This window comes from Sabethes cyaneus, chromosome 3, assembly GCF_943734655.1.
Source record: "Sabethes cyaneus chromosome 3, idSabCyanKW18_F2, whole genome shotgun sequence".
Taxonomy (NCBI): Eukaryota; Metazoa; Arthropoda; class Insecta; order Diptera; family Culicidae; genus Sabethes; species Sabethes cyaneus.
This window is the reverse complement of record NC_071355.1, coordinates 249,108,968-249,136,912: the sequence shown is the minus strand read 5'-3', so window position 1 is coordinate 249,136,912 and position 27,945 is coordinate 249,108,968. Positions and strand designations below refer to the sequence as shown.

The 27,945-nt window shown below is 38.4% G+C and overlaps 1 protein-coding gene across 1 annotated transcript; it reads right to left on the bottom strand.

The window, feature by feature from the left end:
• Positions 1-2,119: 2,119 nt before the first annotated feature.
• On the bottom strand, positions 2,120-27,600 carry LOC128741047 (tenascin-like). The gene is given in 9 exon segments (XM_053836625.1): positions 2,120-2,195; positions 2,592-2,780; positions 2,845-4,273; positions 4,335-4,441; positions 6,120-6,208; positions 6,484-6,562; positions 6,564-6,644; positions 11,767-11,934; positions 27,512-27,600. Coding segments are annotated over 9 exon segments (2,307 nt in total).
• Between the last annotated feature and the right edge of the window lie 345 nt (positions 27,601-27,945).

The window sequence follows — 27,945 nt, the reverse complement described above, 5'->3', positions numbered from 1 at the left end:
TGGATTGCCAAGAACTCGAGTCATGTAGGAGAAATTTAGGCCTTGAAGATAACATCTGCGAGATATTAAGCTATGATGAGGAAAGAGAGGAAAAGATCTTAAAATTCATTAGGGCTATAGGACTAGAAGAGGAAATTTAACTACCATACCGAGGTGAATGACCATAACGGTTAAAGCCTTGTTAATACAAAAAAGCAAACAGCAAAGAATCTTCCAACCAATCATGAAGCGAGGATTTCCAGTTGGACAGTGCTTCATTATTTTCAATTTTTCAATAGTGCGTACTTTGAAATCAATAGGTTTCATTATTGGTGTGGATCCGTAGAAGATTTTCCGATCGATTGGCGCAAAAATAATTAATATCGATCTGGAAACCGCTAAGCTATTAGCGCTCAAAAACTTTCATTTCTCGTGACGCAAGCAGTTTTTGATTTTTGGAATGACACGTGAGGCGTAGTCCTACGTCAAAAAATCGAAATGTATTTATTTGGCATGATGATGATAAGGATAACGCGATCACTTTGACTCATTTTAAAGAACCGTAAAAAGTTTTTAAGTTTATAGCCCTGTATTTTTTCGATAACTAAATTAAGTGCGTAAAAATGGAATTAGTCTCAAGTTTTATTTCAAAGCCAATTTAAATCCAAATTAAATCAATCTAATTTCAAACAAAATTTGGAGTCCAAAATCAATTACAGTTTCAATTCAAATGTCCAGTTCAATTTGAAGCAAAGTCTCATGTCTGAATTGGTATAAATTTAAGTCCAATTTCAAGCCCAATTAGAACTAAAATTTCAATTTAAATTTCAAGCCATCTTAACTATTTTGCTTAATTAGTTCCAAAATTATGAGGAAATTTGTAATACATTTGTATGGGAGCCCCCCCTCTTAGTAGGGGAAGGAGTGTCAGTATACCATAGAACATGCCAAATTTGGTTCCTTTTGCTCGGTTAATTCTCGAGTAATGAGGAAGTTTGTATATTATTTGTATGCCCCCCCCCCCTTCTAAAGAGGGAAGGGGTCTCAATTCACTATAGAACAAAATGCTGCGTTCTAAAACCTCCACATGCCAAATTTGGTTCCATTTGCTTGATTAGCTCTCGAGTTTTGAGAAAATTTGGGTTTCATTTGTATAGGAACCCCCCCCTCTTATGCCCTCCATAAAATTGCTGGTCATTTTATCTATCCAACGACATATAAATTGTTCAGTTTCATTCAGTAGTTTAGTAGTTATTAGCATTTGAAATCTTTCATTCAAACGTTACACTTCTATTTTCGTTATCACAGAGTGCTACCCAGTCCCAGAATAGTAAACAAAGACGAGTTGGAAATTCATTCCACCTGCTACGCCCCACTTGAGTGTCCTAGCGGGCCACTTGAATGGCGAGTGGGAGCGGCTCGGTCAAGATAGTGGGGAAGTTCTAGATGCAGCTTGCAAACGGAATAAAAAGATTTTGGAAACTGTCATCAACTGCAGACCGCTTACTTCAACACCACCTGAGTCCCTGAACAAAAGGCCCTGACGTCAAATCTTTTTTGTTTTGCTGAGTAGTTCTACCGAGGTGGTTCGATGCTCAGGAACTAGGAACTACTGAAAATTGGGGTAGTTTCATCACTGATGTATTCTACTGACGGTGAACGAAGGTACATCTGCCAGCGATTATCCGTATGTGTATATGGTTTGAGCAGTCTAAGAACCTTACAGTTGATAATGTGGTGATGGGCGCAGAACCTTTGGTTACGAGGACGGATTGTGCAATTTACTCAAGCACACACAGCGGCCTAAATTTATTAGCGCTTTCCATGGAGTGTTCGTCAAGCAATCGTCAAACGTACTCAAAATGGCACCAATAGTTACACGGAATGAATTAAACACAGTGCGTTTTTTATTACTTCAAAAGGTTCACCGTAATCTAAGGACTAATATTTACATTTTAAGATAGAATTAACAAAAGGGAGAATGTGTTCTCTCTGCTATTTAATGCTATACCACGCGGCAAATAAAACGTTTCACAATGTTTAGTGATTTCTTTTACTTTTTTTTTTCTTTTCTTTTTTTTTAAGTTTCTGTCCAACTGATTACAACAACTTTCATTTATGCGTTCGACAACTCAACCTACTACACACTAAATCTGTCCTCGTTGTCTTTCGTCGAGTCCGCCGGTTGCGGCATGAAGTAGACACAGTTTTCCTTGCCCAGAGAACACAATATCGTAATAGAAATTTCACATTAAATCGCATGCATGTCAATTTTACATTGCAATTGTATAATGATTAGAGTATGTCAAAACAAAGAGAACAATAAATTGTTATGCAGCCGTGCGTGCCCTCATATACAACTCATGATTGTAAATTATAAAGCAGTATAGATGATTGCAATATTAAGTTATATCTTAATCATGTATTCAGGAGTATCAAGTTGCGTGTTATAAAAACTGCTGTATAAAATGCATGATAGAATTACAAATAATCGTCAAAATTTTCGCACGTATATTACCTCCAATTTAGGGAAATATAACTTTTACGTTCAGATATGATGTTGCATTTCTCAGTTGTAATCGAGATGTACAAACCAAATCATTTACTAGGTCGTGTTTGTAGGGATTACAACGACCACGTGCATCTCGCGGCCAGCGACACCGACCGACCGACGGGTTCTACCAAGTTTGCCGAGGTTGTGCAGTACGTTCATCGTCACGATCGCCCCCATAATGAGTGTCGCTATCACCGCCAGTGGAATTAAGTACTTGACGTGGGTTTCGTTGTACATCAGGGAGTTGCTGAAAGTGGACAAGGTCTGTAAATTTAGAGATTCTTTTAACTGTTTTAAATAATAAAGCTCACCTTTGGCTATCGACTTTGTAAATTATCTCCGGAATTAAGTCGCATTTGATTGAATCATCCTCATTTTGCTGATATCCTGCGAAGCATTCACAAATATCAGGAGCCACACAGTGTCCATTCGTGCATCCTCCAACACCGCAATCTGGCTTACACATGATGTCATCGAGTGTTCTTCTGTATCCTGGAGAGCAATCACACCTTTCTGGTGCTCCACAAAAACCGTTCACACAATCTTCTGTGCAAATTGGTTTACAGTCGTGGCCATTTTGTAATTCATAACCTTCGTTACAAACACAAACCCCACCATCTACACACTGTCCATTTGTACAACCCAGTTCACACCACGGTTCGCAGGTCATCTTCGATTTGTCAGCATTATAGTAGCCTTCAGAACACTTACAAACCCCCTCTACACAAATGCCGTTTTTACACTTGGCTTTACATGCCTCTTGTTTCTCTTTAGCGATCAGCGAAAGAGTTTTTTCGCATTCAATTTTGCTTCCCTCCACGAAAACATATCCTGAATTACACTCACATTCGTTAGGACCAATGCAGTGTCCGTTGAGGCATTCTTGTTCACAATCTGGTTCACAGGTACTGCTATCGTTTACGTTCTTGTACCCTTCAAAGCACCTACATCGATTGTTACCAGCGCAAACGCCATTATGACAAGGTTTTTCACAAAATGGCTGACAGTTGAACTCATCGTTTATTGAGAGAACGAACCCTACAGGGCAAATACACTTCCCTTCTTCACAGAACCCATCACGGCAGTTGTGTTCACAATGATCTTGCTTCAATTGAATCTGGAATCGTCTAACATCGTCTTTATGGAAACAAACTGAACTACTGTCATTGTAAAACTCGTAACCTTGATGACATTCACAGCGATCTGGTTCAACGCAGGTTGCATTCCGGCAAATGGGATCACATAGGGGAACACATCGATGATTCTGGTTCTCCGGTTTAACGTAACCGGTCTTACACTGACAGTACCCTTGTTCGCAAACTCCGTTGCGGCATTCCTGCAGACACAGCTGCTGTTTTCGCTGTCGTTCCTTCTCCTGCTGCAGCTCCACAATCGATTGACATCGCGTTCGACTTCCGTCAATAAAAGTATACCCCACATCGCACTTACAAACATTCGGCTCGACACACCGGCCATTGTAGCAGTTATCAGCACAAATCGGGTTACACACCGAGGAATTCGTCAGCGACAACCGGTAATTTTCGCTACACAAACACATCCCGTCGATACACTTCCCATGAACACAGCCCTTCGGACAGATCTTTTCGCACAATCCGGTCAAATTCAAAACGTAGCCAGGGTTACAAACGCACTTCGCTTCTTTGTCACAGATGCCATTTATGCATCTGGCTCGGCACACCTCCAGAGGTTCCATACACGATTTTTCGTGCTTAATGAATCCTATAAATATTAAGAATTAATTTGATTTCAATTAACGCATCCCGAATTTGCCAAAACTCACCTGGATTACATTTACACGTTTCGGGAGCCACGCAAACCCCGTTCGGGCAATCACCTTCACAAACCGGCAGGCACTTGAACAGTGTATTGAAATACGTAAAGTTGTACCTAGGGTTGGGAGTACCGTCAGGATTTTTGAGAACTGGTATTTCGTTACTGGAAGGATCAGTATTCAGTACCGGTAATACCGGTACCGGTATCGGTACCCAAAGCTTTTTTTGGGAAATGGCGTATGTAGTCAAACCAAAATCGTAACAAATTTTTAGTTACTCTCCGACGTTTCGCTTTTATTTTTAAAGCTTTTTCAAGGAATCGCTATAAACATTGGTATTTTAACTATATGACAATTTTTAGTATTTGTTTGTTACTCACTAACTAGTCTGTCCGTTGTCTGAATGATTTTGTCTGAAAATGTCTAAAATTGTCGCTGCTGTCTTATGTTTCCATCTTAGGTTCCTGTATATGATGAATTTGATTGTAGATTTTGTTGTTTTAGTCATCTATTGCTAACCTGTAGTTTGTCATTTGTTGTGGATTTTTAGTATCTTTCGTCACTATTATTTTTGAGTTTTATTCTGTGCCTGCACTATCGGTCTAAGAGTAACCTGGGTCTACAATTACTGTTTATGTGTGTGGATATGTTTGGTTAGGCACTAGGGTTGTGGGGGTGTTCTTGGTTTTATTTTGTACAGAAAATAGTCGACACCATAATACGGTACCCAAAGCTTTAAAAAGAAAATCCTTGTTCTTTGGAAAATCTGCTAATACTTTTATTTGAGGTCCAATTCTTAAGTTACTTCACCTCACTTTGCAGTTACCATTTCATTTGTACTGTCACTTAGGTAACAGGAGTCACCCAAGTACTTTCAAAATAGCTAATTGTGTTCTCATCTAAGATCTATGAGAATAGGGCCCTTGTAAAAATGAACAGAGTTAGCGATTGCAAAAATTGGAGTGATTCCAAACAACATCTGGCGAAAGTCGGGAGGCTAAGATGGGTCGGCAATGTCGCAAGGATGACGGATGACTGTGCACCGAAATCTGTTTTTTTCAAAAACCCCACCGATACCATGAATAGCGGGGCCCAACGACCAGGTTGAAGCTGACTCCGAGAAGCTCAATGAATTGGTGACAAGTAGCCTAGGATCAAGTACAGTGGAGACAAGTTTTTGATACAACACGACTCCCGATTGTATGCTGCTCTCCTCTGAGAAGCTTGCCAAATTCAACTTTAAGATGCACAGGATATACAATGTACTGTTCACCATGCGAAAACGAATCTGCCAGACACTGAAAATGCTTTCTCAGAATGTATCGCTGAAGGAAAGGTTGTATTCAGGGTACCGAAAAGCATAGTCCATTACTTGCTCTTCAATCCTTGAGTTACATCGAAGCGAATTCATTCCGCAGAGTGTTTTGGTGTACAGGTCTAATCGAACGCCTTAAAGCTTGAACTGCTATAGGGGTCTGAAATTCGTTCAAATTTTTCCTTCATGATCAGTTAGCCATATTCATTCCCATAACTAACGCTCAACAATTTTCTCAATCTCGTTACTGGTGTTAAATCGTTGTAGTAACTCATCCGCTAGCTTTATCAAAATATAGCGCGTAGTTTTAGAAATTATTTCAAAGTTGTTATCTTCGATTTTAAGGCCGAATGTTAGAAAGATTGCATAATTGATCAGTACCGAAAGTACCGGTTTTCTCTTGTGCCAGTACCGGTATTTCGGTACTAGAAAATCAGGCGGAAGTACCAGTATTTCTGGTATCCCAACCTTAGTTGTACCCCGGAAGACACGTGCATGAGTTTGGTCCGGTGCAGCGCGCATTCCGGCATTCGTCCTCGCAAATTGGAAAGCAGTCGCCGTCATTTTCCTTATACACTCAAGTACTTTTTTTACACGGTTTGTTTTTTCGATTATTCAAAACGGGGCAACTTAGGGACCATTCATTTATTTCTCAATACATTTGGGAGAGGCCCGACAATTGTCACGTAGTTTATACATGTCCCTGAGTTGCACCGTTCTTGAATAATCTAAAAAAGCAAACCGTGTAAAAAAAGACTTGAGTGTGACCCTTGTGGCATACACATGTACCTGATGGAAAAAAAACTTGCTTTCAAGCACATATAAAAATTGGAATAAAAATACGGGGTGCGGAAACTCGTAACCCTCCTGGCAACTGCAAACGTTCGGTTCCGAACAGTATCCGTTTTCGCAGTCGTTACACTCCGTTTTCCGCGTGCTGGCACTGGCAAAACCCCGGTCTGATGCAGAATCCGTTGTCACAGCTTTCGCAGTGGGGAATGCATCTGCAAATGAGCCGTTCCGAGTTATAGTGGTCTATTGACCATTTAGTTAATTTCACAGGAGACGCAATTGTCTAAAAAACTCTATAATAAATTCTATACAATTCTCCAAACCAAGTGCTCTAATGTGTAGTGTATAAAGTGATTCAACATGAGAATACATAAAAATCCCAACTTTTGTCAAAATATGCGATTTACTCTTACCAATGTACATAGACCACTATTATGATTCCATATATATATTTTCACTGTAATCCCCAAAACGTTCCGCAACATAGTGGTCTATATCCTAGGACAGGACGTGCCATCTGGCTTCTTACTCTTCTTATTATTATTACCGCCATCCCGATTGAATATTCTTTGTAACACTCTGCACCACTGTTGCCTGCAAATATTATTTTAAGAATATCTTCGTTTGCCGAACAACAGCTCCCGAATAGGGTAACCAACTTATTTTGGACCCCATCGGCAGCTGTACATAATTTGGACACTTCCATTTGATTTTACTGTAAGTGTCCAAATTATATACAGTTGCTGATGGGGTCCAAAATACGTTGGTTACCCTACGCCACAGTTTATGCGACCAAAATCATGTTTTGCATTTCATTTTGAAAATTAAAATCAGTGTACAAACAAAACCAAGTATAGAACTACAGAATACAAAAGAAATCAAAATTCGGAAATAATAACTTATTGTCGTATTCCCACTAATGAGTTTCAGCAACACTGAAAGCGATGCCGCGTTATATTTTCCAGTCAACGGTTGCTCGTCGCTTTCGGCCAATCAGAAATTGAGTCAATTTTGGGTCAACGCCGCGGTTGACACTTGGCACGTCCTGTCCGAGGTCTATATCCATGGGATTTGTAAATGTCAATAAATGATTCAAAACCCCCATAAAATGGGTATTGGTGTAATAGTATGACGACTGGGTATGGAGTATCGTGTTTTGACGCCATTTTGGAGCCAAAGATGATGACTTCCAGTTTTCTGAAAATGACCATATATGCAGTTTCGAACAAGAACGTTTCCAATAAGGACAGTCTCGAGTGATTCCATCAAGGCGGTCGAACGTCCTTATTCGAGTCTATGTAGCATATGGGAACTGACTTAATTGGTTAGAACATGGAATAAGTCGTGATCCTGACCGTACTTTAAGGAGGTAAGGAAAATAGCGCATAATTGTCTCACTACGTGGCGCTAGTGTATATGTAATATTCTTATACAGGCTGTATCTTGCGCTGCTGACTGTCTAGAAAGTTGCGGTTTTCCCACAGAACAGAAGTGGAAGTCCGAACGATTCGGCGATCAAAACTGGTAACAAAGTCTTTTTTGTTTTTCTTTTTCTTTGGGAAGTTTTTCGCATAAAAACGAATAACAGCAATATAAGCAGAACACAGTGTGTTTTCGTGGGAAAAAGTGACTCGCTACCGCCAGGTTCGCTAGTATCTGTAGAAAGTAGCATGTACGTGTTTGGATTTCTACTTCCACTTCTGTTCTGTGGTCTTCCGGAAGGTTATTCAAGTGACTGCCAGCTTGAAGATAATATGAAAATAGTACAGAATTGTCTCACTACTACAACCCATAGCTCATATCGTATATATTTCTGTCAAAATATGAAAATAATTCAATTTTTCAATGACGCGCATTGAAAATCAATAGTTTTCTATATTTTCAATATTTTCCAAATCGATTTTCCGATCAATTGGTGTAAATATCTTGGAAATCTATTGAAAATTGACTGAAATATAAGCCGAAGCATGAAAACGCATTTCCACTTTGATGCAGACTTGTTATAAACACGGTCCGGTGCGACACCCAGTTCCCAGTTGGCCTCGAGGTAAGATGCTGGTCTAATAAGCCAGTTGTCGTATGTTCGAATCTCGGCTGGGAGAGGCTGTTAGAGTCAATAGGATCGCAGCACTGACCCCGCACTGTCCTGTATTCTAACAGCTGGTTGCGAAGTCTGTCGTATAAAAAACAGAAGGTCAAATTTCGATAACGGAATTTGCACCCAGGCTTTGCTTTGCCGGTGCGACACGGTTGCCACCCGTCCACATACGCACGCCACGGCAATGGGTGCTTTCGGTAATAGAACTCATTGGCTTTGCTACATACTGGCACGCTCCCGACAACGCGAAAACCCGATCGAAGTGCTTTGCCTTCGGTTTAGGCACCAACGAGCACGGTACTAACGACAGGCCGCATGACGGCTTGCATGATTTCGTTCTTTGCTTTCTTTCCCATTCATTCATATTCGGTGTACGTGACTGAGTTGTCAGGACGTTCGGGCACCGTTCTCTTGTCGTGCTTTTGCCGTGCTCTAGCAAGTGCCGACTGGTGTAAGCTGGCGGTTTCGCTCTCAAACTAAAAAACATATACCGTGGACCCCCGTTCGTTTGACCGTTTTTAATCTGAACACTTTTTAATTTGAACCCCGTTGGTTTGCACGACGTGCAAATTAAAAATGGTTCAAACGTCATATTCATTATGACATCATTTGCTTATGCAGACAATGATTTGTTTGTGCTGATCTAGCGTGTTTATTCTGTTTCACATTGCGTTTTCCCAACGATTATGGTAGAAATCCGATCGGAGAATGAAAATTCGCTGCTTGCAACTGCCAACTGAATCAAACTACCAAAACAATAACAAAGAGCAGGGCAGCCAGTTCACACAAGTTCCAGCATATTTAGGGTTACCAGTTGTTCAAATTAAAAACTAACCCCGTTAGTTTGCATGAGGAATCGTTCAAACGAACGGGGGTCCACTGTATAGGGTAAGGTGGTGCAGAATGCACCGCTTAAGCAAAACATCATTTTGCAGAGCAACGGCGTGTTTGATCCACGTTTTTCAACTTCTAGAAGACTTTGGGATCTTTTTACACTTACTCCTGGTGAAACTTCCTGACAAAAACCAGTATTTATTGTTATTTTTGACGATTTTTGGCAAGAGTCAAAATCATTATGCGAGGCAGAACGCCAAAGCCCGTGGACAAAACGCATCAAGTTTGCCCAGCTAGGCGTTAAACGCAACCAAAAAATTTACATTCAATTACGTGTTGTATAAACTCCTAAAACTAGGCTGCCAAAATGGCGGATGCGTTCGTTATAGCGTTTGTTGCAAACGCTAGTTTGCTGGGATACAATGGGTTCATATCTCAACATAATTGGCAATAAAATTTAATCATCTACTTGTCTCCAACTGATGTGTGATGAAATATTGTAAGTTTAACAATGTACAATTAGGTTTAAGGCAAATTCTAAGTCCTATACAATACATAATATTGCTACATTTTTAATAAATAATCCGAAACAAAAGATGTACTGCAAATTAAAAATATTTTATAACTGTTCGATCCCGCTGTGATGCATTCTACCCCTGTTTTGTATTTTGAAGTTTTTTGCAATATATGTGAAAAATATGCATAGTTAATGCCGTTTTTGTGATGAATCATTGAGTATGACAGTATATCAATTAGATAGACTGTATTTATTATGAAATTTGCTTACCGACTAGTGGTAAAAGCTTAAGAGAAAACCGTGATTTCTTACATGTGGAATGAGATCGCGGATAATCGCTTGATTTTATTGGATGTGGCTATGTTTGATGCTTTTACATTCTACACAATTATGAATTAGCTTGTTTTACACCAAAATAAAATGCGCATGCATAATTTTACCAAATAGTTTCCTCGTTTTTAAGCAATTAATAGCTTGGGCCATTCTACCCCCCCCCCCCCCCCCCCCCCCCCGGTGCGTTCTGGACAGTCTTACCCTAACTGCTTGGAGCGATACGGTAAAAACTTATGAACGATAGCGGGTGCTTTCCACAACGCCGTATTGTTGTTCCATATCCGCTGGTGCTGCTCAGTAAGAATGATTTCGATTCGATGTAATGCTTATTATGATATCTATAGGAAAACATTTCGACACAAGTTAATTTTTCGATTCAAGGACAGTTTTTTCTAACTAATTATTAATTCGTTTATACAAAACATCAGTTTGTGTTTTGTTCCGAAATCTTTAATGTGCGAAATTTAAAAATTCATTCACTAAAGTATTGAGCATAATATAATATTTTTCATCATACCACATCATATCCGTTGTCAAAGGAATTAGTATGGTGATGATTAGTACGACGCATAATAGGTTTGCTGAATTTATATTTGGGCTACATGCTCGTCTGTGTGTTATCGTCTCGAATTAGGTTGACATTGGAATATGTTGGGCTTCGAAGATCAAAGTTTTACATGCACCATGTCACCCATGGATTATGCAGTTTAAATCATAACCCTGTAACTTTGTCAGGGAAACGGTGTTACAATCAATAAAAATCAATCAATAAAAGTCTATCAGGGAAACGGTGTTTATGTAATCAATAAAAGTCTGATTTTAATTTGTAATAATTTCGAGATTTTTTGGTTTATCCATTAGTTATGTTGAAGCCCGTTATGTATTCGCAATAATTCGCAACAAAAGCAAAGCTTTGGGCTTAAACATCTTTCTAAGTCTTCGCTCTTATTTTTCTTCGCAGCCGGATTTTAAACTCCAGTATCCATTCGTTTTTGGCAACACGTCAGAAAAATGTATGTTGCCAAAATCAAACCGTGTCAAAAACGAGCTGTTTTTAAATTTTTGCTTTACTGTCACTATTGATTGTTCAACACAAAATTTATGTGTTACAATGTATTACAAAGTTCATAAAACATACTTTTGTTGGACTATCAGGTTTACAACGAGCAGAACCAGAATAGAAGGAGTCTTGTTTCCAAAGTATCTAAATATCGCATCAAAATGCAAATAACATAATTAATACCAAGAAAAATGTTTGTTTGACAGGTTGACAAAATGCGTTCACTGTTCAGAAGTTCACTGAGAATAACCTGCATGTCCCATGCGGGTTAAAAGCTATCCTACTTTCTTTTATAAATCTTGATTTGGTTAAATTACGCATTTCAATCGAAAGCGGGTTTTTTTTGGAATTACTCCCTATACCCGCTACCTTCCTAAAAGACGTAGTCCTACGTCAAAATGGTCAATAGTCCACTATAATTCGAAACGGCTCAAATGTGAAAGGATATTTTTTAGGATATTGTCCGTAATGTTGCGTCAGTGTCGGTCTTACCTGAAGTTCGACAGCTGTCTATATCCGTCGTTACAGGTGCAGTAGTTTGGTCGGGTACACTTGGAGTTCTCGCAAGGCGGTGTACAAACCGGGACACATTTGTTCTTTTCACGAACGTAATCCGGGTAGCATTTTTTCCGTGGTTTTCCGTGTATATATTCTAGGGAGCTGTAAAGATTTTTTTTACATAATTTCATCATATTAATGTATACAAGTATAATAAGTAAGTTATATAAATAAGTTTATAATATAAGTAAGGAGTGTGACAAAGAGTGTTTGCAGTTCATACAAACGTGCGTTGGCTACCGATTATTGGTACCTTTGCTTTGGTGTCTGCACAGCATCGTAGGACAAAATCGGGAGGAATTTTACTACTGGACTGTACAGTGTGAAACATATATATTCAAACAAAAATCATTTTATGCTTGTAACGGCATATACATGTAATACAATCAAACCATGTGTGTGTGTCATCATGACTTAAGTCTGACTTGGCGTGGTTTCATTTTCGTATTATGTCTCTTTTGGCGTACACGTACCAATGCTCGAGTTACGGTCGTTGATAATAAATAAATTCCGAAACGGTGCTTGCAGCACTATTTTTCACTATATGACCTCAAACATCTCGGCAAAAAAGAGGTTATGCATACTATACAGCAAAAAGATTTGTCGAGACTGGATCTGTTGAAAACGTAAAAATCAGAGGGGTCGTGTACAAGACACAAGACCGCATATGAGGTGACGCAGGACTACGTAAAGCCTCTTTGTAGTCATAGTAGCATGTATCCATGCATGTAATCATTTGATTCTTCATGTATACATACTATATGCAGCATACATACAGCTATATGCGTTGTATATAACATTTATTAACAGTGCCTAGGGCTCCACGCAAACCCTTAAAATGGCGCCCCCAAAATTTAGTCGTTAAAAGTAAGTAAGTAAGTAAGATTTATGTATCGAGACAGTCAATGAATTAACGATGAATTGCCCAGGAACGAGTACAGCGGAGAGAACTTCTTGATACGGCACGAACGCTCAAAGTGGTGCTCCAAGCAACTGCTTGTTTTGCTAAAGGGAAGCGCCGGTTCTGTTTATCAAAGTAGTAACATTGTATACGTCCGATCCTCAATACATTCTTGAGTTATTTCTATGTGCATTTGGAAACAATTTAACAAAATCAAGAACACTAACTATTGCTTTCCTGCTAGGGATCATTTAATAATGACGTCCATTGTTTATGGGGGGAGGGGAGTGTCAATTTTGTGACAGGTTGTGACAGAGGGGGGAGCGGGTCTAGGCAAATGTGACATCCGTAGAAGAAAATTTATTCTCAGAAAAAGGCTACAAAAACTCATCGATTTATTTCGATTTTCGAACTTATCTTACTTCAGAAGATCGCAAGAGGACCCGACATCGTCGAAACAAATAAATGACGCTGATTCTCTCCTACCTTCTCTTCACTCAAAAAGCGACTTGCTTCATTTGTTGAACAGAATGTTTCAAGCAAGTTTCAATTGAAGATGATAATTGTTTCAGTTGACGGCACCGAAAGTCGGGCACGATTTGCCTATGTTACACTAGATTAATTATACCATGCGTATAATGTAACACATTAAAGGATATATGTAAATCAATTTCAGTTCATTTACAATCAAAGTTTCTAGCTTTTTAATAAATACAGTAAAGATAGCGCGGTGGGTGGTGCTGTACGCCCATCGCGAAATCTCAGCTATTCATTCACCAATAAGGTTGATTTTTGGTATATTGTTAGCATGTGTTACAACCTAGTCTACTACCAAAAATCAGCTTTATTGGTTAATGTACAGCTGAGATATCACGATGGGCGTACAGCACCACTCACCGCGTTATACAAGTCTTTACTGTATTTGATAGACAAGTACAAAATAAACTTTAATAGCTATCGTCACGATGTAGTGAAACCTGCCTCGCCGATGCAGATTGAAGCTGTTTTAAAGTGGAGTGGTGCTCTTCAATTGAAACCAATACTTCAATTCTGCATTGATTTGTGACGATTTGCAATTAAAGGTTGTTAGAGCCTTTGTTGGCAGTTCATAAATCATGGCCATAAGAATATTTTTACTAATAAAATTACATGTAACAATTCGATAAAAAAATCAATAAAAGTCTACTGCTGGGTGAAGAAAGTTAGCAAAACGTGGAGTCTTTTTCTAATTTCGTTAAAAAGATAACTTTAAGATCAGTTTATCTGGCAAAATCTAGAAATTTAAATTTCTTTTTTCAAGAAAATACGCGACTATTATTTTCTATGATTTTTTAATCTTACACTATTTCTAAGATTAAGCTATTTTTATAAACCACTTTTTACTTTTAACTCGCTTTTTATTTCTATGTAAGGTTTGTGTGACGTCCAAGGGGGGGGGGGGAGATTGAGTTTTCTGACATATGCGGATATAGGGAGGAGGGGGGTCTAAAAAGCAGAAATTTGGTGGATGTCATATTTGAATCGTCCCCTACCTTACAGAAATTATAGATTGTCTTGATGAAGGACTACGTCTTACGCCAAGGTTTGGGATAGGGTGTCATTCCAAAAAATCGAAAAATGCAAGCGTCACGAAAAATGAAAGATTTTGAGCGCTAATAGCTTAGCGGTTTCCAAATCGATTTTAAATATTTTTACGCCAATCGATCGGTTAATCTTCTATGCATCCACACCAATGATGAAACCTATTGATTTCAAAGTATGTACTATTGAAAAATTGAAAATAATTAGCATTGTCCAACTGGAAATCCTCGTTTTGTGCGTGGTTGGAAGTTTGTTTACGATGATATAAACTTATACCAATTTGATATCTGTGCTAGGGAAGTAAGCCAAAACAAGTGACAATGTTTCCTCATCTCAACAAGATTTCTTAACACCGCGTTTAAACCTAGACCATTTTGATGTCCTTGCTTGGGAAGTACGCCAGAAAGAGTGACAAAGCCCCCTCATGCCAACAATTTTTTTATGAAGTAGGACTACTTCTTTGATTTCTATATTAGGGTGCACTTTAGAAAAACGAAAAGGGAACATGTAACGAAAAGTAGTTATAGTTTGCATGTTATAACTCGGTCATCAGTCAACAGATTCTAGAGATATTGGTATCAATCGATTGGAAATTTTCCAAAAAATCCATTACAACACAGTAGATTACATGTTTCCCGAACAGACGTTTAATAATTGAGAAAATATGAGTCGAATATTTAATAATTCATTATTTGCATTTTTTTTGCCTTCCCGCGTCAGTGCTTCCCTAGCACGGATGACAGAAATATATACCATAAGGTCGCCATTCACCGTTCAGCTCTATTTACCGCTCATTTGAAACAAAAAATTCTTATATTTCTTTAAAATGGTTCATTAGGCTTATACAAATTTGGAAAAAAGTTTATGTCCTGGTCTCGAAATATTGTTCAAGGGGGGGGCAAGAAAAAAATAATAACATCAAACCTTCAATAACTAAACAAAGGAGAAGAAAACAGTATATATTTTTACAGATTAATAAAAGTTCAATACAAAAAAGCTGTACAGAACTTAAATTTTAGTTCAAATCAAAACAACTCTCAAAATTTTTGGATCCAAGCACATAAAGTAAGTATTCTGGCAGAGATGAATCAACTTGAAAATAGTGGAGTGCTACAGGATCACCTTAGAGAGCCATAAACGTGTAACTTGACCTTCATTTGGATTTTTTTTTCTACTTGCATGTCACTCGGTTAGTTACTTTGTATTTTAGAATAATCCAAATCTGTATCACTTACTAGTTCAGAACTCGGTAACTACGAAATAGTATCGGAATCTAATCTTCTCGTAAAAATGGCAATTTGGGTCCCTAAAACTTTTTTACTTGGAACGTTTGTGCTATGCTACTGACATTTTTTAAGAATAAAAATCTCTGACACCATGCACGTTTGAAACCGCTTGTTTCTTGGTCAACCTTTTAGTCATATGAATATCAGCCCATTCTCAACAATAACGTGTTTATCTTTGATATATTAAGGATGCAAACGCACCACTATCAGAAGCGATTGTCATTGTTTGACTAATAGCATTTGTCCAGTCCGGTGCTGCACTTCGGATGCAGTGTAGTACTGCGCTGGGAGTTGTTTTCCAAATATCAGGGCTTCTAACAGCCCTCTGTCGAAGAACCTTGATCTTTAATTTAAAAATGCCCGACATCGGCATAACAGGTGTTCCGAGTCTTTTTTTCTGTGCCACAGAACCGACATATATAACCTTGCAGTTTCCCCATAAGCTTCAGATGATAGCGGTTTGGACAATGTCCTGTTATAAGATCAGTATAAATGTTTAGATCTTTCTTCGAAAGCTCTAGGATTTTGCGAGCAATTGAAATGTTTGGAGAGATAAACTGTTTCGACTGCCTAGCAATGAAAGTGTTATTCCAATTTAATTCCACTTTCGTACATTCGTGATCCCAATGATAATCACAAAATGATAATAGTCAGACAAGTTTCAAACAGTTCAGTGACATCCATTCTGTATGCGTCAAATGCATGGAAAAAATTGTATATTAAGTTTTTCTTCCTTTACATCCAAAATTAGGGTAGGTACATGGACACTACGGAATAAAACGATCAATTTGGAGCCCCGAAAGCACCGAAAGCTGATGCTCCGGAGTGTGCAATTTGTTGTATTTCTATTTTAATCTTATCTTACTACCTATGACAGTAGTAAAATATAATCTCACTGCAATTCGGAATATTTCCGTCAAAAGTGGGAGCAAATTTCACTAATACATTGTTTAGTTGATTGATGCCTCAATCTAATTCGGTTCTTTTGAAGCAAGTTGAATTAAAATGGAACAAAATTTAAAGTAAATGGAGCCAAAAGTCTAATTCCAAGCACCCCAATTTTCGGCGTCGGAACTTAAAGGTTAACCACAACAGTCGCCTGTGACCTGTAGCAGGAATCAGAAAGCATAGATGATGTAGGATAGTTGATCGAGACTAACGGGATAATTACTTCAACTTTGCACGAATTGGGTAATTTAGAGATGTAAACTTGTTGAATTGTAAAAATCTGCTTACCATTAAAGAATGCAACATTATTGCACTTTATTTTTTCGCCCCTTCAAATTTCGAAAATTTTTGAAGGGGGGGGTGACATAAACTTTTTTTCAAATTTGTATAAGCCTTATTGTAAAAACTATTGACAAACAATAATTTTGTATGTTTAATGATACGAATTAAACATAAATTTGCGCTATACTCATAAAAGCTCATTTTCGAAAAATATAATCATCCGAAAATTAATTTCCGAAAAAAAAAAATTATCCGAAAAATAATCATTTCCGAAAAAAAATAATGAGGAGCGAAAAACATCGTTTTGATCGCGTCTTTATTAAGACCGAGTGTAAATGACTAAATTAATTATTAGCTCAAGCGAACTTGTTGCTTTGGTTAGAAGGTTTGGTTTAGAAACTATTCTACTAAATACGTGAAATACGTCGACAGCAGTGATTAAAATTTTCACTCACTTGTAGGATAAACGTTTTTCGCTCACCCATTATTCTCATATGACAACTAGATTCTGTGGTTATCTGTTTATAAAAAGCGAAAGAAAAACATTTTTCCGCTACAGAATGAGAGTTGATAATATCTCATAGCATTTTTCCCTGAAAAACATTTATCCGCTCGTAGTGAACCATGAAAAATATAAATCGCAGGTGGAATTGGCGCGAAACTCTAATGCAATACTAGGTATATAATGAAACCCATGGTAATACCCAAATACTTAAGTTGGGTTGTTTTATATGTCTCTCTCTTGTTGGCTGGTTGCTTGGTAAATTCAATAGTAACCTGTGTATTTTCGTCTCTGAAAAACGGCTGATACTGCTTTATCCTCTCACAACAAAGAGAGGATAAACTCGTGTTACGAAAAATTAAAAATAAACAAATCATGATCGCGTGTTTCTAGGGATAAAGAAAAATATAGATAGCCTGCGCTCACGAGCGACAATACATATGTATAAAACATTTTCGTTTCTCTTTTGCAAGGTTATAAGTCGTAGTAGGCAAAATTCATTGAATATCGCGCATTTGAAACGATAAATTGAATGCCTGGTCGACAGTATTTATATTAGCGTTCTATTCTGCTATAAATGGCAAACCCAAAACAAAGGTCAAAACGTGGGTTTTATTTATTTGGTAACAGTAAAAAATATGAGCGGTAAATGGGATCCATAGATTTGCTATAGACAAACTAACTTAGAATCGTTTTTAAATGAGCGGTAGATAGCAACAATACGGTACGAGATGAGCTATGGGTTAATCTTCCTTACCTTCTTCGGTCACCGGCTTTCGTTGGAAACACATCGGCAAGCAGCTAGCTTGTAACGCATCGGACAGCAAGTTTTCGAGTCACATCCGTGGCATAATTTTGTATATGAAACATTGTTTGCCTTTGCCTCGGTGCGCGTCATCAGTCGCTCACCGGCTTTCGTTGGAGACACATCGGCAAGCAGCTAGCTTGCGACTCATAACATCATAAACATAAAAATCTATCTTGATTACAGATCCTACCAGTAGCGTTTGTCCGATAAACAGTATTCCCACCAGTAATCCACACACCAATAACCTATCTGATGGACGAAAGTAGACAATGGACACCACGAGTCAGAAATTTGAGAATTCGAGATTAACAAACGGACCTTTTCAGGTCCACCATTTAAATTAGCTGAAGAGTTGAAATTGTGAATTTCTCACATGTAAGAACACAATCCCTTACCTTTCGTTACTCGCATCAACTCCGATTTATAGGCATGCTAAAACGTAACAGAATTCACTCGAATACTAATGCCACTTGGTGAAAAACTTATGGAACTTTTTCCACCATTTGAAAGATCTTTGTCTGCGGATCAACTTTACTGAAAACAGTAATTTTATTTATTGCTAGATTCCCGAGATATACCGAGATAAAGTCAACGGTTCACAGGCGTTGTACAAAATACAACAGCGCGAGTAAACCTTCCGTTACTGCGCAACTGGGGAATCTATTATGTGAAATTCGTATAAAAATCACCGACTTTGGCATTGGGAGACGAATTGATCTACATTCGTAGTCCTACTTCAAGCCTGCGCCCGTGCCACTAGGCATGGACCCTTGTATTTTTTCAAACGCGATTTAATCTAGTCCAATTTGATGTCCGTGTTAGGGAAGTGTGCCCAAAAAAAATGACTAAAGTTGATTGCCTCAACAGCAGGCTTGGCATACACTTTTCGCTTTGATTTTGCTCATTTGATTACTGCACATCAGCCATGCAAAATTTGAAAAAGTGGTGTATGGAGCATTTGTAGAATTAGTTATTATCTGCATTATTGCTGAAACTAATGTTTGATCTTTTGAAGTAGGACTACTTCTTTGATTTCTATATTGGGGTGCACTTTAGAAAAACGAAAAGGGACATGTAACGAAAAGTGGTTATAGTTTGAACGCTTATAACTCAGTCATCCCTCAATAGATTCTAGAGATATTGGTATCAATCGGTTGCAATTTTGACGTAGGACTACGTCTTACCGCAAGTTTTGAGATAGGGTGTCATTCCAAAAAACTGCAAAATGCGAGCGTCACGAAAAATGAAAGGTTTTGAGCACTAATAGCTCAGCGGTTTTCCGAACGATTTTCAATATTCTTACACCAATCGATCGGAAAATCTTCTAAGAATTGACCTAAATGAAGACAAGTAAGGATTCTTGATGTTGAACTATTAAAAAATTGAAAATAATGAACCTATGTTTTACCAGAATTCTCGCTTCATGATTGGTTGGAAGATTCTTTGCGATGATCTAAACCTACATCAATTTGATATCTGTGCTTGGGAAGTAAGCCAAAACAAGTGACAAAGTTTCCTCATTTCAGCAAGATTTCTTAACACCGCGGTTAAACCTAGACCATTTTGATGTCCTTGCTTGGGAAGTACGCCAGAAAGAGTGACAAAACCCCCTCGTGCCAACAGATTTCTTACGAACGCGATTAAACCTAGTGCAATTTGATGTCTGTGTTAGGGAAGTGTGCCAGAAAAAATGACACAAGTTCGTTGTCCCAACAGATCGCAAATTCTTTACAGACGATTAAACCTAGGCGAATTTGATATCTGTGTTGGAAAAAATGTGCTACAGCTGTAGTGTTCGGTTATAATTCGCTATGACGGCGCCGCAGTGGAGACACCTACATTAATTTCGAGTATGCGTGAAGCAGAATAGCGATTTGTTAAAGAGTGCAAAAGACAGAAATATGTCGAAAATAATTTTCACGCATTCAGCTACGGGCAGTTCTGTAAGTGGAAAAGAGGTCGTGCGGTGCCGTCATAGCGAATACGACTCTGTATGAATACGCATGCTTGCCGTTTCATTAGAATTGTAGTGAAAAGATGTGCTGTTGATAAAATAGGATTGAATTGGTAAAATCCCTTCAACGTGGGGAACCATGGGTAATAAAAACAATCTTTAATTTCAGTAAGGTAGCAGAAAAGCAATAGTTTGTGTTCTTGATTTTGTTAAATTGTTTTCAAATGCACAATCTTTTGAGAATTGAACGTATGCAATGTTACTACTTTGATAAATGTTACATACAACGCATGTAGCATGTATATATGTTGCTACTATCACTACAAAGATACTTACGTAGTCCTGCGTCACCTATATATGCGGTCGTGTCTTGTACACAACCCCTCTGATTTTTTTTCGAAGAATCCATTACAATACAGTAAATTATATGTTAGACTAATCTCAAGTTTTTAGTCTTGACCTTGAAATGCGGTCATACATATACAGCCTGAATTCGTTAATTGGGCCACGACTGCACTCTAGCTGATTCGCTAATTGGGCCGACTGACAGTTGTTAGAAATTTCTAAACTCGAAAATTCCATACAATTTTGACATTCAAGTTGTCACATAGCCCAATTAGCGAACACCCAATTAACGAACCGCCCAATTAACGAACCACCAATTAACGAAACTTTGCTGTATATTAATATTTTTTTGAAACGATGGTTCTACAATTGATGCAGGGACGGTAGGGAAAGAAATGAAAATTTTTTTGGTGAAGGTGGGGAAGAGCGGAAAGGAGGGGGGGGGGGTATTGGTAGCTATGCTTGACAAGTAGTCATTTTGACTCCTACCTTTTGTCCAATACTGGAAGGTGCATGAGTCGAACCAAGCTGTAATCTGAGATTACATGGGTGGGTGGGTTCGAATCCGGTTGTAATCTCAGATTACAGCTTGGTTCGACTCATGCACCTTCCAGTATTGGACAAAAAGTAGGAGTCAAAATGACTACTTGTCAAGCATAGCTACCAATACCCCCCCCCTTCTTTTCCGCTCTTCCCCACCTTCACCAAAAAAATTTTCATTTCTTTCCCTTACCGTCCCTTCATCAATTGTAGAACCATCGTTTCAAAAAAATATTAAGATTATATGTTTCCCTCACAAACTTTTAAATAATTGAAAAATGTTAGCCATTGTCTAACTAAAAATCCACACTCTGTGATTGGTCGGAATAAGTAGTGCCGTAGCGATAATGGTGTTTACATACCACAAGCAGTGTGGTTGTATACAACCGTAGTTAAATTTACATTAATTCCAGTTTCTACTCTTGCATTTTATGGTTGTCATTACATTTTTCCTTTATTTTTATAAAAAAAGTGACAGGTCGAAAATACTTTACGACGTTCAGACTTATACTAATCTATACCTATAAAGAAGGATTTCTGTCTGTCTGTATGTTCCTTATAGAATCGAAAACTACTGAACCAATCGGTATGAAAGTATGCATCTAGAGGTTTTTTGGGGCCAGGAAAGGTTTTAGTGATGGTTAGAAACCCCTCCCCTTACTAAGAGGGGGGGCTCACATACAAATGAAACACAAATTTCTGTATAACTCGACAACTAATCAAGCAAATAGAACAAAATTTGGCATGTGGGTGTTTTCGGTGACAAGAATTTATTCTATGGTAAATTGAGACCCCTCCCCTCTTTATAAGGGGAATTATAATTCCTCTCCTCTTTAAAAGGGGGGGTTTCCATACAAATTTCCCCATAACTCGAGAACTAATCAAGCAAATGAAACCAAATTTGGCAGGTGAAAGTTTTCTAGGGCAAGAATATTTTCTATAGTACATTAGGACCCCTCCTCACTTTAAGAGGGGGGGCTCCTGTACCAAAGAAACACAATTTTCCTCATAACTCGAGAAGTAATTAAGCAAATGGAACCAAATTTGGCATGTGGGTGTTTTTGGAGACAAAATTTTTTTCTATGATGAATTGGGACCCCTCCCCGTTTTAGGAGGGGGGGATCCTATACAAATGAAATACAAATTTCCTCATAACTGAAGAACTAATCAAGCAAATGGAACAAAATTTGGCATGTGAAAGTTTTTGAGGGCAAGAATATTTTCTATGGTGAATAAAGACCCCTCCCCACTTTAAGAGGGGGGGCTCCTATACAAACGAAATGCAAATTTCCTCATAACTCGAGAACAAATCAGCAAATGGAACAAAATTTGGCACGTGGGTGTTTTTGGAGACAACATTTTTTTCTATGATGAAATGGGACCCCTCCCCACTTTAGGAAGGGGGGATCCTATACAAATGAAATACAAATTTCCTCATAACAGAAGAACTAATCAAGCAAATGGAACAAAATTTGGCATGTGAAAGTTTTTGAGGGCAAGAATATTTTCTATGGTGAATAAGGACCCCTCCCCACTTTAAGAGGGGGGGCTCCTATACAAACGAAATACAAATTTTCTCATAACTCGAGAACTAATCAAGCAAATGGAACCAAATTTGGCAGGTGAAAGTTTTCTAGGGCATGAATATTTTCTATGGTGAATTAGAACCCCTACCCACTTTAGGAGGGGGGGATCCTATACAAATGAAATACAAATTTCCTCATAACTGAAGAACTAATCAAGCAAATGGAACAAAATTTGGCATGTGAAAGTTTTTGAGGGCAAGAATATTTTCTACGGTGAATAAGGACCCCTCCCCACTTTAAGAGGGGGGGCTCTCATACAAACGAAATACAAATTTCCTCATAACTCTAGAACTAATCAAGCAAATGGGACCAATTTTATCATGTGGGTGTTTTTGTAGGCAAGAATATTTTCTATGGTATATTTTCTGTGGATTTCCCCACTTTAAGAGGGGGGGGGGGCTCCTATACAAATGAAATACAAATTTCCTCATAACTCGAGTACTAATCAAGCAAATGGAACCAAATTTGACATGTAAGTGGTTTTGGACGCAAGATTTTTTTCTATGGTGAATTGAGACCCCTCTCTTCTTTAGAAAGCGAGTTATGGCCCATCTCCTCTTTAAGAGGGTGGGCTTCCATACAAATGAAATGCAAATTTCCTCTTATCTCGAGAACTAATCAATCAAATGGTACCAAATTTGGCATGTGGGAGATTTTGGAGTCTTGAATTTATTTTACGATAGTTAGAGACCTCTCACCCCTGTGGTAGGGGGATATGGACTCTCATACAAATAAAACAGAAATTTTTGCGAAACTCAAAAACTAATCGAACTCGAGAAATTCGAGACTCTTCCATAAAACAATAGTCAATACAAGACCACAAAAACTATCTATAGTAACACTAGATCATTCAGGACGAGACGGTCGCGAGTGTTGCCGGTGACCCGCCGTCGGAAGCGCCGCCCACTGGGGGGCTTGCAAAACTCGAGATTGTGACAAAGATCATCCGAGATTCATGATTTATGTACAACACAGGTTAATTTGTGGCAATACGAAGTTTGTCGGGTTAGCTAGTCTATACCTATAAAAAAGGATTTCTGTCTGTCTGTCCGTATGTTCCTTTTAGAATCGAAAACTACTCAACCGATTGGCGTGAAAATTTGCATGTAGGGGTTTTTGGGGCTACGGAAGGTCCTCTCGATGGCAAAAGACCCCTCCCTCCACTAATACGGGGGGGGGCTCCCATACAAATCTATGCCTATAAAAATGGATTTCTGTCTGCTCTATGTTCCTTATAGAATCGAAAACTACTGAACCGATCGGCGTGAAAATTTGCATATAGGGGTTTTTGGGGCCAGGGAAGATTCTTAGACCTTAGAATGGTTAGAGACCCCTCCCCCACTAAGAGGACGGCTCCCATACAATTGAAACACAAATTTCTGCATAACGCGAGAACTAATCAAGCGAATGGAACAAAATTTAGCATGTGGGTGTTTTTGTAGGCAATTTTTTTTCTATAGTGAATTGAGATTCCTCCCCTCTATAGGAGGGGAATAATGATCCCTCTCCCTTTTAAGAGGGCGGGGCTTCCACACAAATGAAATACAAATTTACTCATAACTCGAAAACTAATCAAGCAAATGGAACCAAATTTGACACGCGGGTGTTTTTGGAGACAAGAATTTTTTCTATGGTGAACTGAAACCTCTCTCTACTTTAGGAGGGGGGCTCCTATACAAATGAAATACAAATTTTCTCATAACTCTAGAAGTTGGGGGAGTGGTTTTCTACTTTACTGTGAGGAAAATTTGTATAATAAAACACCCATGAACTCCTCAGAAACTTGCAAAACTCGAGATTGTGGCAAAGGTCATCCGAGATTCACGATTTATGTACAACACAGTTTAATTTGTGGCAATACGAAGTTTGTCGGGTCAGCTAGTTTGATATATAAAGCTTAGTCGAATTGAACGTGCATTTGTAGTCCTACGTCCCCCGTTCGTGCCCCTAGGATACAGACAGACCTTCATACTTTTGTATTTACGGCGCTATGGGGCTGCAATGCCGTTAAATTGTTTCCAAATGCGCATAGAAATAACTCTGAAATATACATTGAGGATTGGACTATACAATGTTACTACTTTGATAAATGTTACATACAACGCATGTAGCATGTATTTATGCAGCATACAATATTACACATGAAGAATCGAATGATTACATGCATGGATACATGTTACTATCACTACAAAGAGATTTTTACGTAGTCCTGCGTCACCTACATATGCGGTCGTGTCTTGTACAAAACCCCTCCGATTTTTATTACCAATCGTTCCACCATGTTGAAGGGATTTTACCAATTATTATTCAATCCCATTTTATCAACGGCACATCTTTTTATTATACTTCCAATGCAACGCAAACTTGCGCATCCATACAGAATTAAGTTACACTGAAGTCGCTTTTTAAGCGGTTTTTTGCGCGGTTTTTATGCGACTATTTTTACGCGAATTTCGGAATTTACCCGGTTTTTTTACGCGAATTTCGGAGTTTACGCGTTTTTTACGTGATTTTCGGAATTTACGCACTTTTGATTTACGCGGGACGTATCCTTCGCGTAAAAACCGACTTGAGTGTATAACCGAACACTACAGCTGTAGCGCACTTTTCCAACACAGATATCAAATTCCTCTAGGTTTAAACCTGAGAGAGAGGAGCCTGCTCAGTGACAGGTTGATTGTTGTCCTTGTCTTCTTCTTCTTATATTTGATGCAAAAAGTTCAAATACTATAATTTAAATCAAGTCAGCATGCTAAGGTTTGCGAGGGGTTTAAAATTTCAACGCAAATAAATACTTCCCCTGTTTTATTCAATAAAGCTAGCCCAGTTCACACTGACATTTCTTACCCGGTTTCCACTGACAGTTTGATGCACAATAATAATCCCAGCTGGCGTCTTTCTTTCAGGTTCAAACGTCTCGCTGTAAAGCATTCGCGTTGACGGCATGAAGTAATTTGCGGTTTCGTCACTAACCAGAATGACATTAGCTGAGGATCGGTTATGTAGGAGTGAGAGGGGAGCGAAGAGTGGAGGAGAGGATCCGGGAGTTTGATATTTGATGTTTTTGATATTATTCCTACTGCAAACAGCCTCAGCGAGGGCCTCAGCTAATGTCAAAAAATCCTTATATGTATGCGTGGTGGAATACTTCATTAGACGATCTCTTGCACAGTCATAGAAATGCCCGTATGTACGTGTGGGTGAAAATCTGCCAAAATGATTCAATCTCTACACTCAAAAAAATCGACACGTCACATCCACGTGAAAAATCATGTAAACTTCTGTACAGCAGCTTACGTGAACTTCATGTACTAGTTAATGGGAAAATTGATAAAATTTACCGGGATCGCACGTAGACTGGTTAGTATGAGTGCGAGTTACCAACAATTCACGCGAATGTTACATGAAAAGTGTAATGGATGAGAATGACCTATGTTTTCACGTAAACTTGACGCGCTGATTTTTTTGAGTGTAGAGCTTTCTGACAGCTCAAGCGCCCACACTCCCCATCAATACACATATTAATCCATAACCAACCTATTTTGGACCCTATCAACAGCTGTACGTAATTTGGACACTTGCATTTGATTTTGCTGTAAGTGTCCAAATTATGTACAGCTGCTGAGGGGGTCCAAAATACGTTGGTTACCCTACTGGAAAGCTCTCTTGCATTCTTTAAGAAATTCCTATTCCGCTTCACCCTTACAATAAACTTTTGGAGGTGGCAGCAGCTTACGTTCGTCAACGTGAATAATTTGTAATCTGTTGAGGCATTGGACTTAACTCATTATTTCTGGTACACTTCCCTAACACGGACATAAAATTGGACTAGGTTTAATCGCGTTTGAAAGAAATTTGTTGGTACGAGGGGGCTTTGCCACTTTCTCTGGCGAATTTCCCAAGCAAGGACATCAAAATGGTCTACACGGAGCGAAAAAGCTCCAGTTTGTTTCAAACAAAATGATTGTTGTTTTAAGCCTCAATAAAATATTTTTATAACAACCTGAAAATATTATTGTTTCCAAACGAGATTCTGTTTGAATCAAGTAAATAACAGTTTTGAATTAAAAGTAAAGTATTTTCAAGTTTGAAGTTGACATTGATGTAACAATAAATATTTTCATTTCAATCATACATTTCAGTCTAATACATTTCAGTTTGAAACAAAACGAAATTTTTGTTTGTGCGTAAAACAACCATAAATATGGTTGAAACTACATTTTTATTCTTCGTGTAGGTTTAATCGCGGTGTTAAGAAATTTTGTTTAAGACGAGGATAGTATGTCCGAAATTTTCAATTATTCGATTACCGATTAATCGGTGAGCGTTGTCGGCACTAATCGATTAATTCAACTATTCGTGCTAGTGGTATTCGACTAAACCTGTTCGAATATTTCTTTGATTAATTCGATTAATCGAACGATTATGAACGATTAACGGGCATTATTCGGGTATTATTCGTACTCATTGAACTATTCGATTAATTCGACTGTTCGTGCTGGCAGTATTCGATTAAAAATTATTCTGTTAATCAATTGAATTAATCGAACGATTAACGGACATTACTAGACGAGGAAACATTGTCACTTGTTTTGATTTACTTCCCAATCACAGCCATAGGTATGGTTTATGGTATAGGTTTATATCATCGTAAAGAATCTTCCAACCAATCACGAAGCGAGGATTTCCAGTTGGACAATACTTATTATTTTCAATTTTTCAATGGTGCGTTCTTTAAAATCAATAGGATTCATTATTGGTGTGAATGCGTAGAAGATTTTCCGATCGATTGGCGCAAAAATAATTAATGTCGATCTGGAAACCGCTAAGCTATTAGCGCTCAAAATCTTTCATTTATCGTGACGCTCGCATTTTTTGATTTACCGCGAATTTGGAAGCATGATTTAGGCACTGGTAATGATTCATCATAAAATTTTGATATTTACACTGTAGTATTGGAGTACGGCGCTGCACGAGCTGTTTCCCACATAAGTACAGAGCAAAGTCCCACAACGATAATCTTCAGGTATATCATTCTGTATATCTACCGTTATTATTATTGGCACCAATAAAAGTGGCAATTCTTCGTCAGATTCAATTAACACTTCACCTTTAGTTCTAGTTCACTAGATCACTTGCACAGTCTACTAACAAGTACCATGCACTTTTGCACCAATCATGCGGGAATAGTTGTTCCTGTGTTTATACCGGACCCGGTCGTTGATTCGGCTCTGATTGAATCGTTGGATCGAGCCACAAGACAAGGCGCCGCGGCTCCAAATCGATCGAATTATCCGTTGCCCTTCCGTCCGGTATGGAGGAGTGCGTTCGTGTGTTATTCCAGTGGCGTTGCTGTGCTGTGAGCTCTCCAGGGCCCACA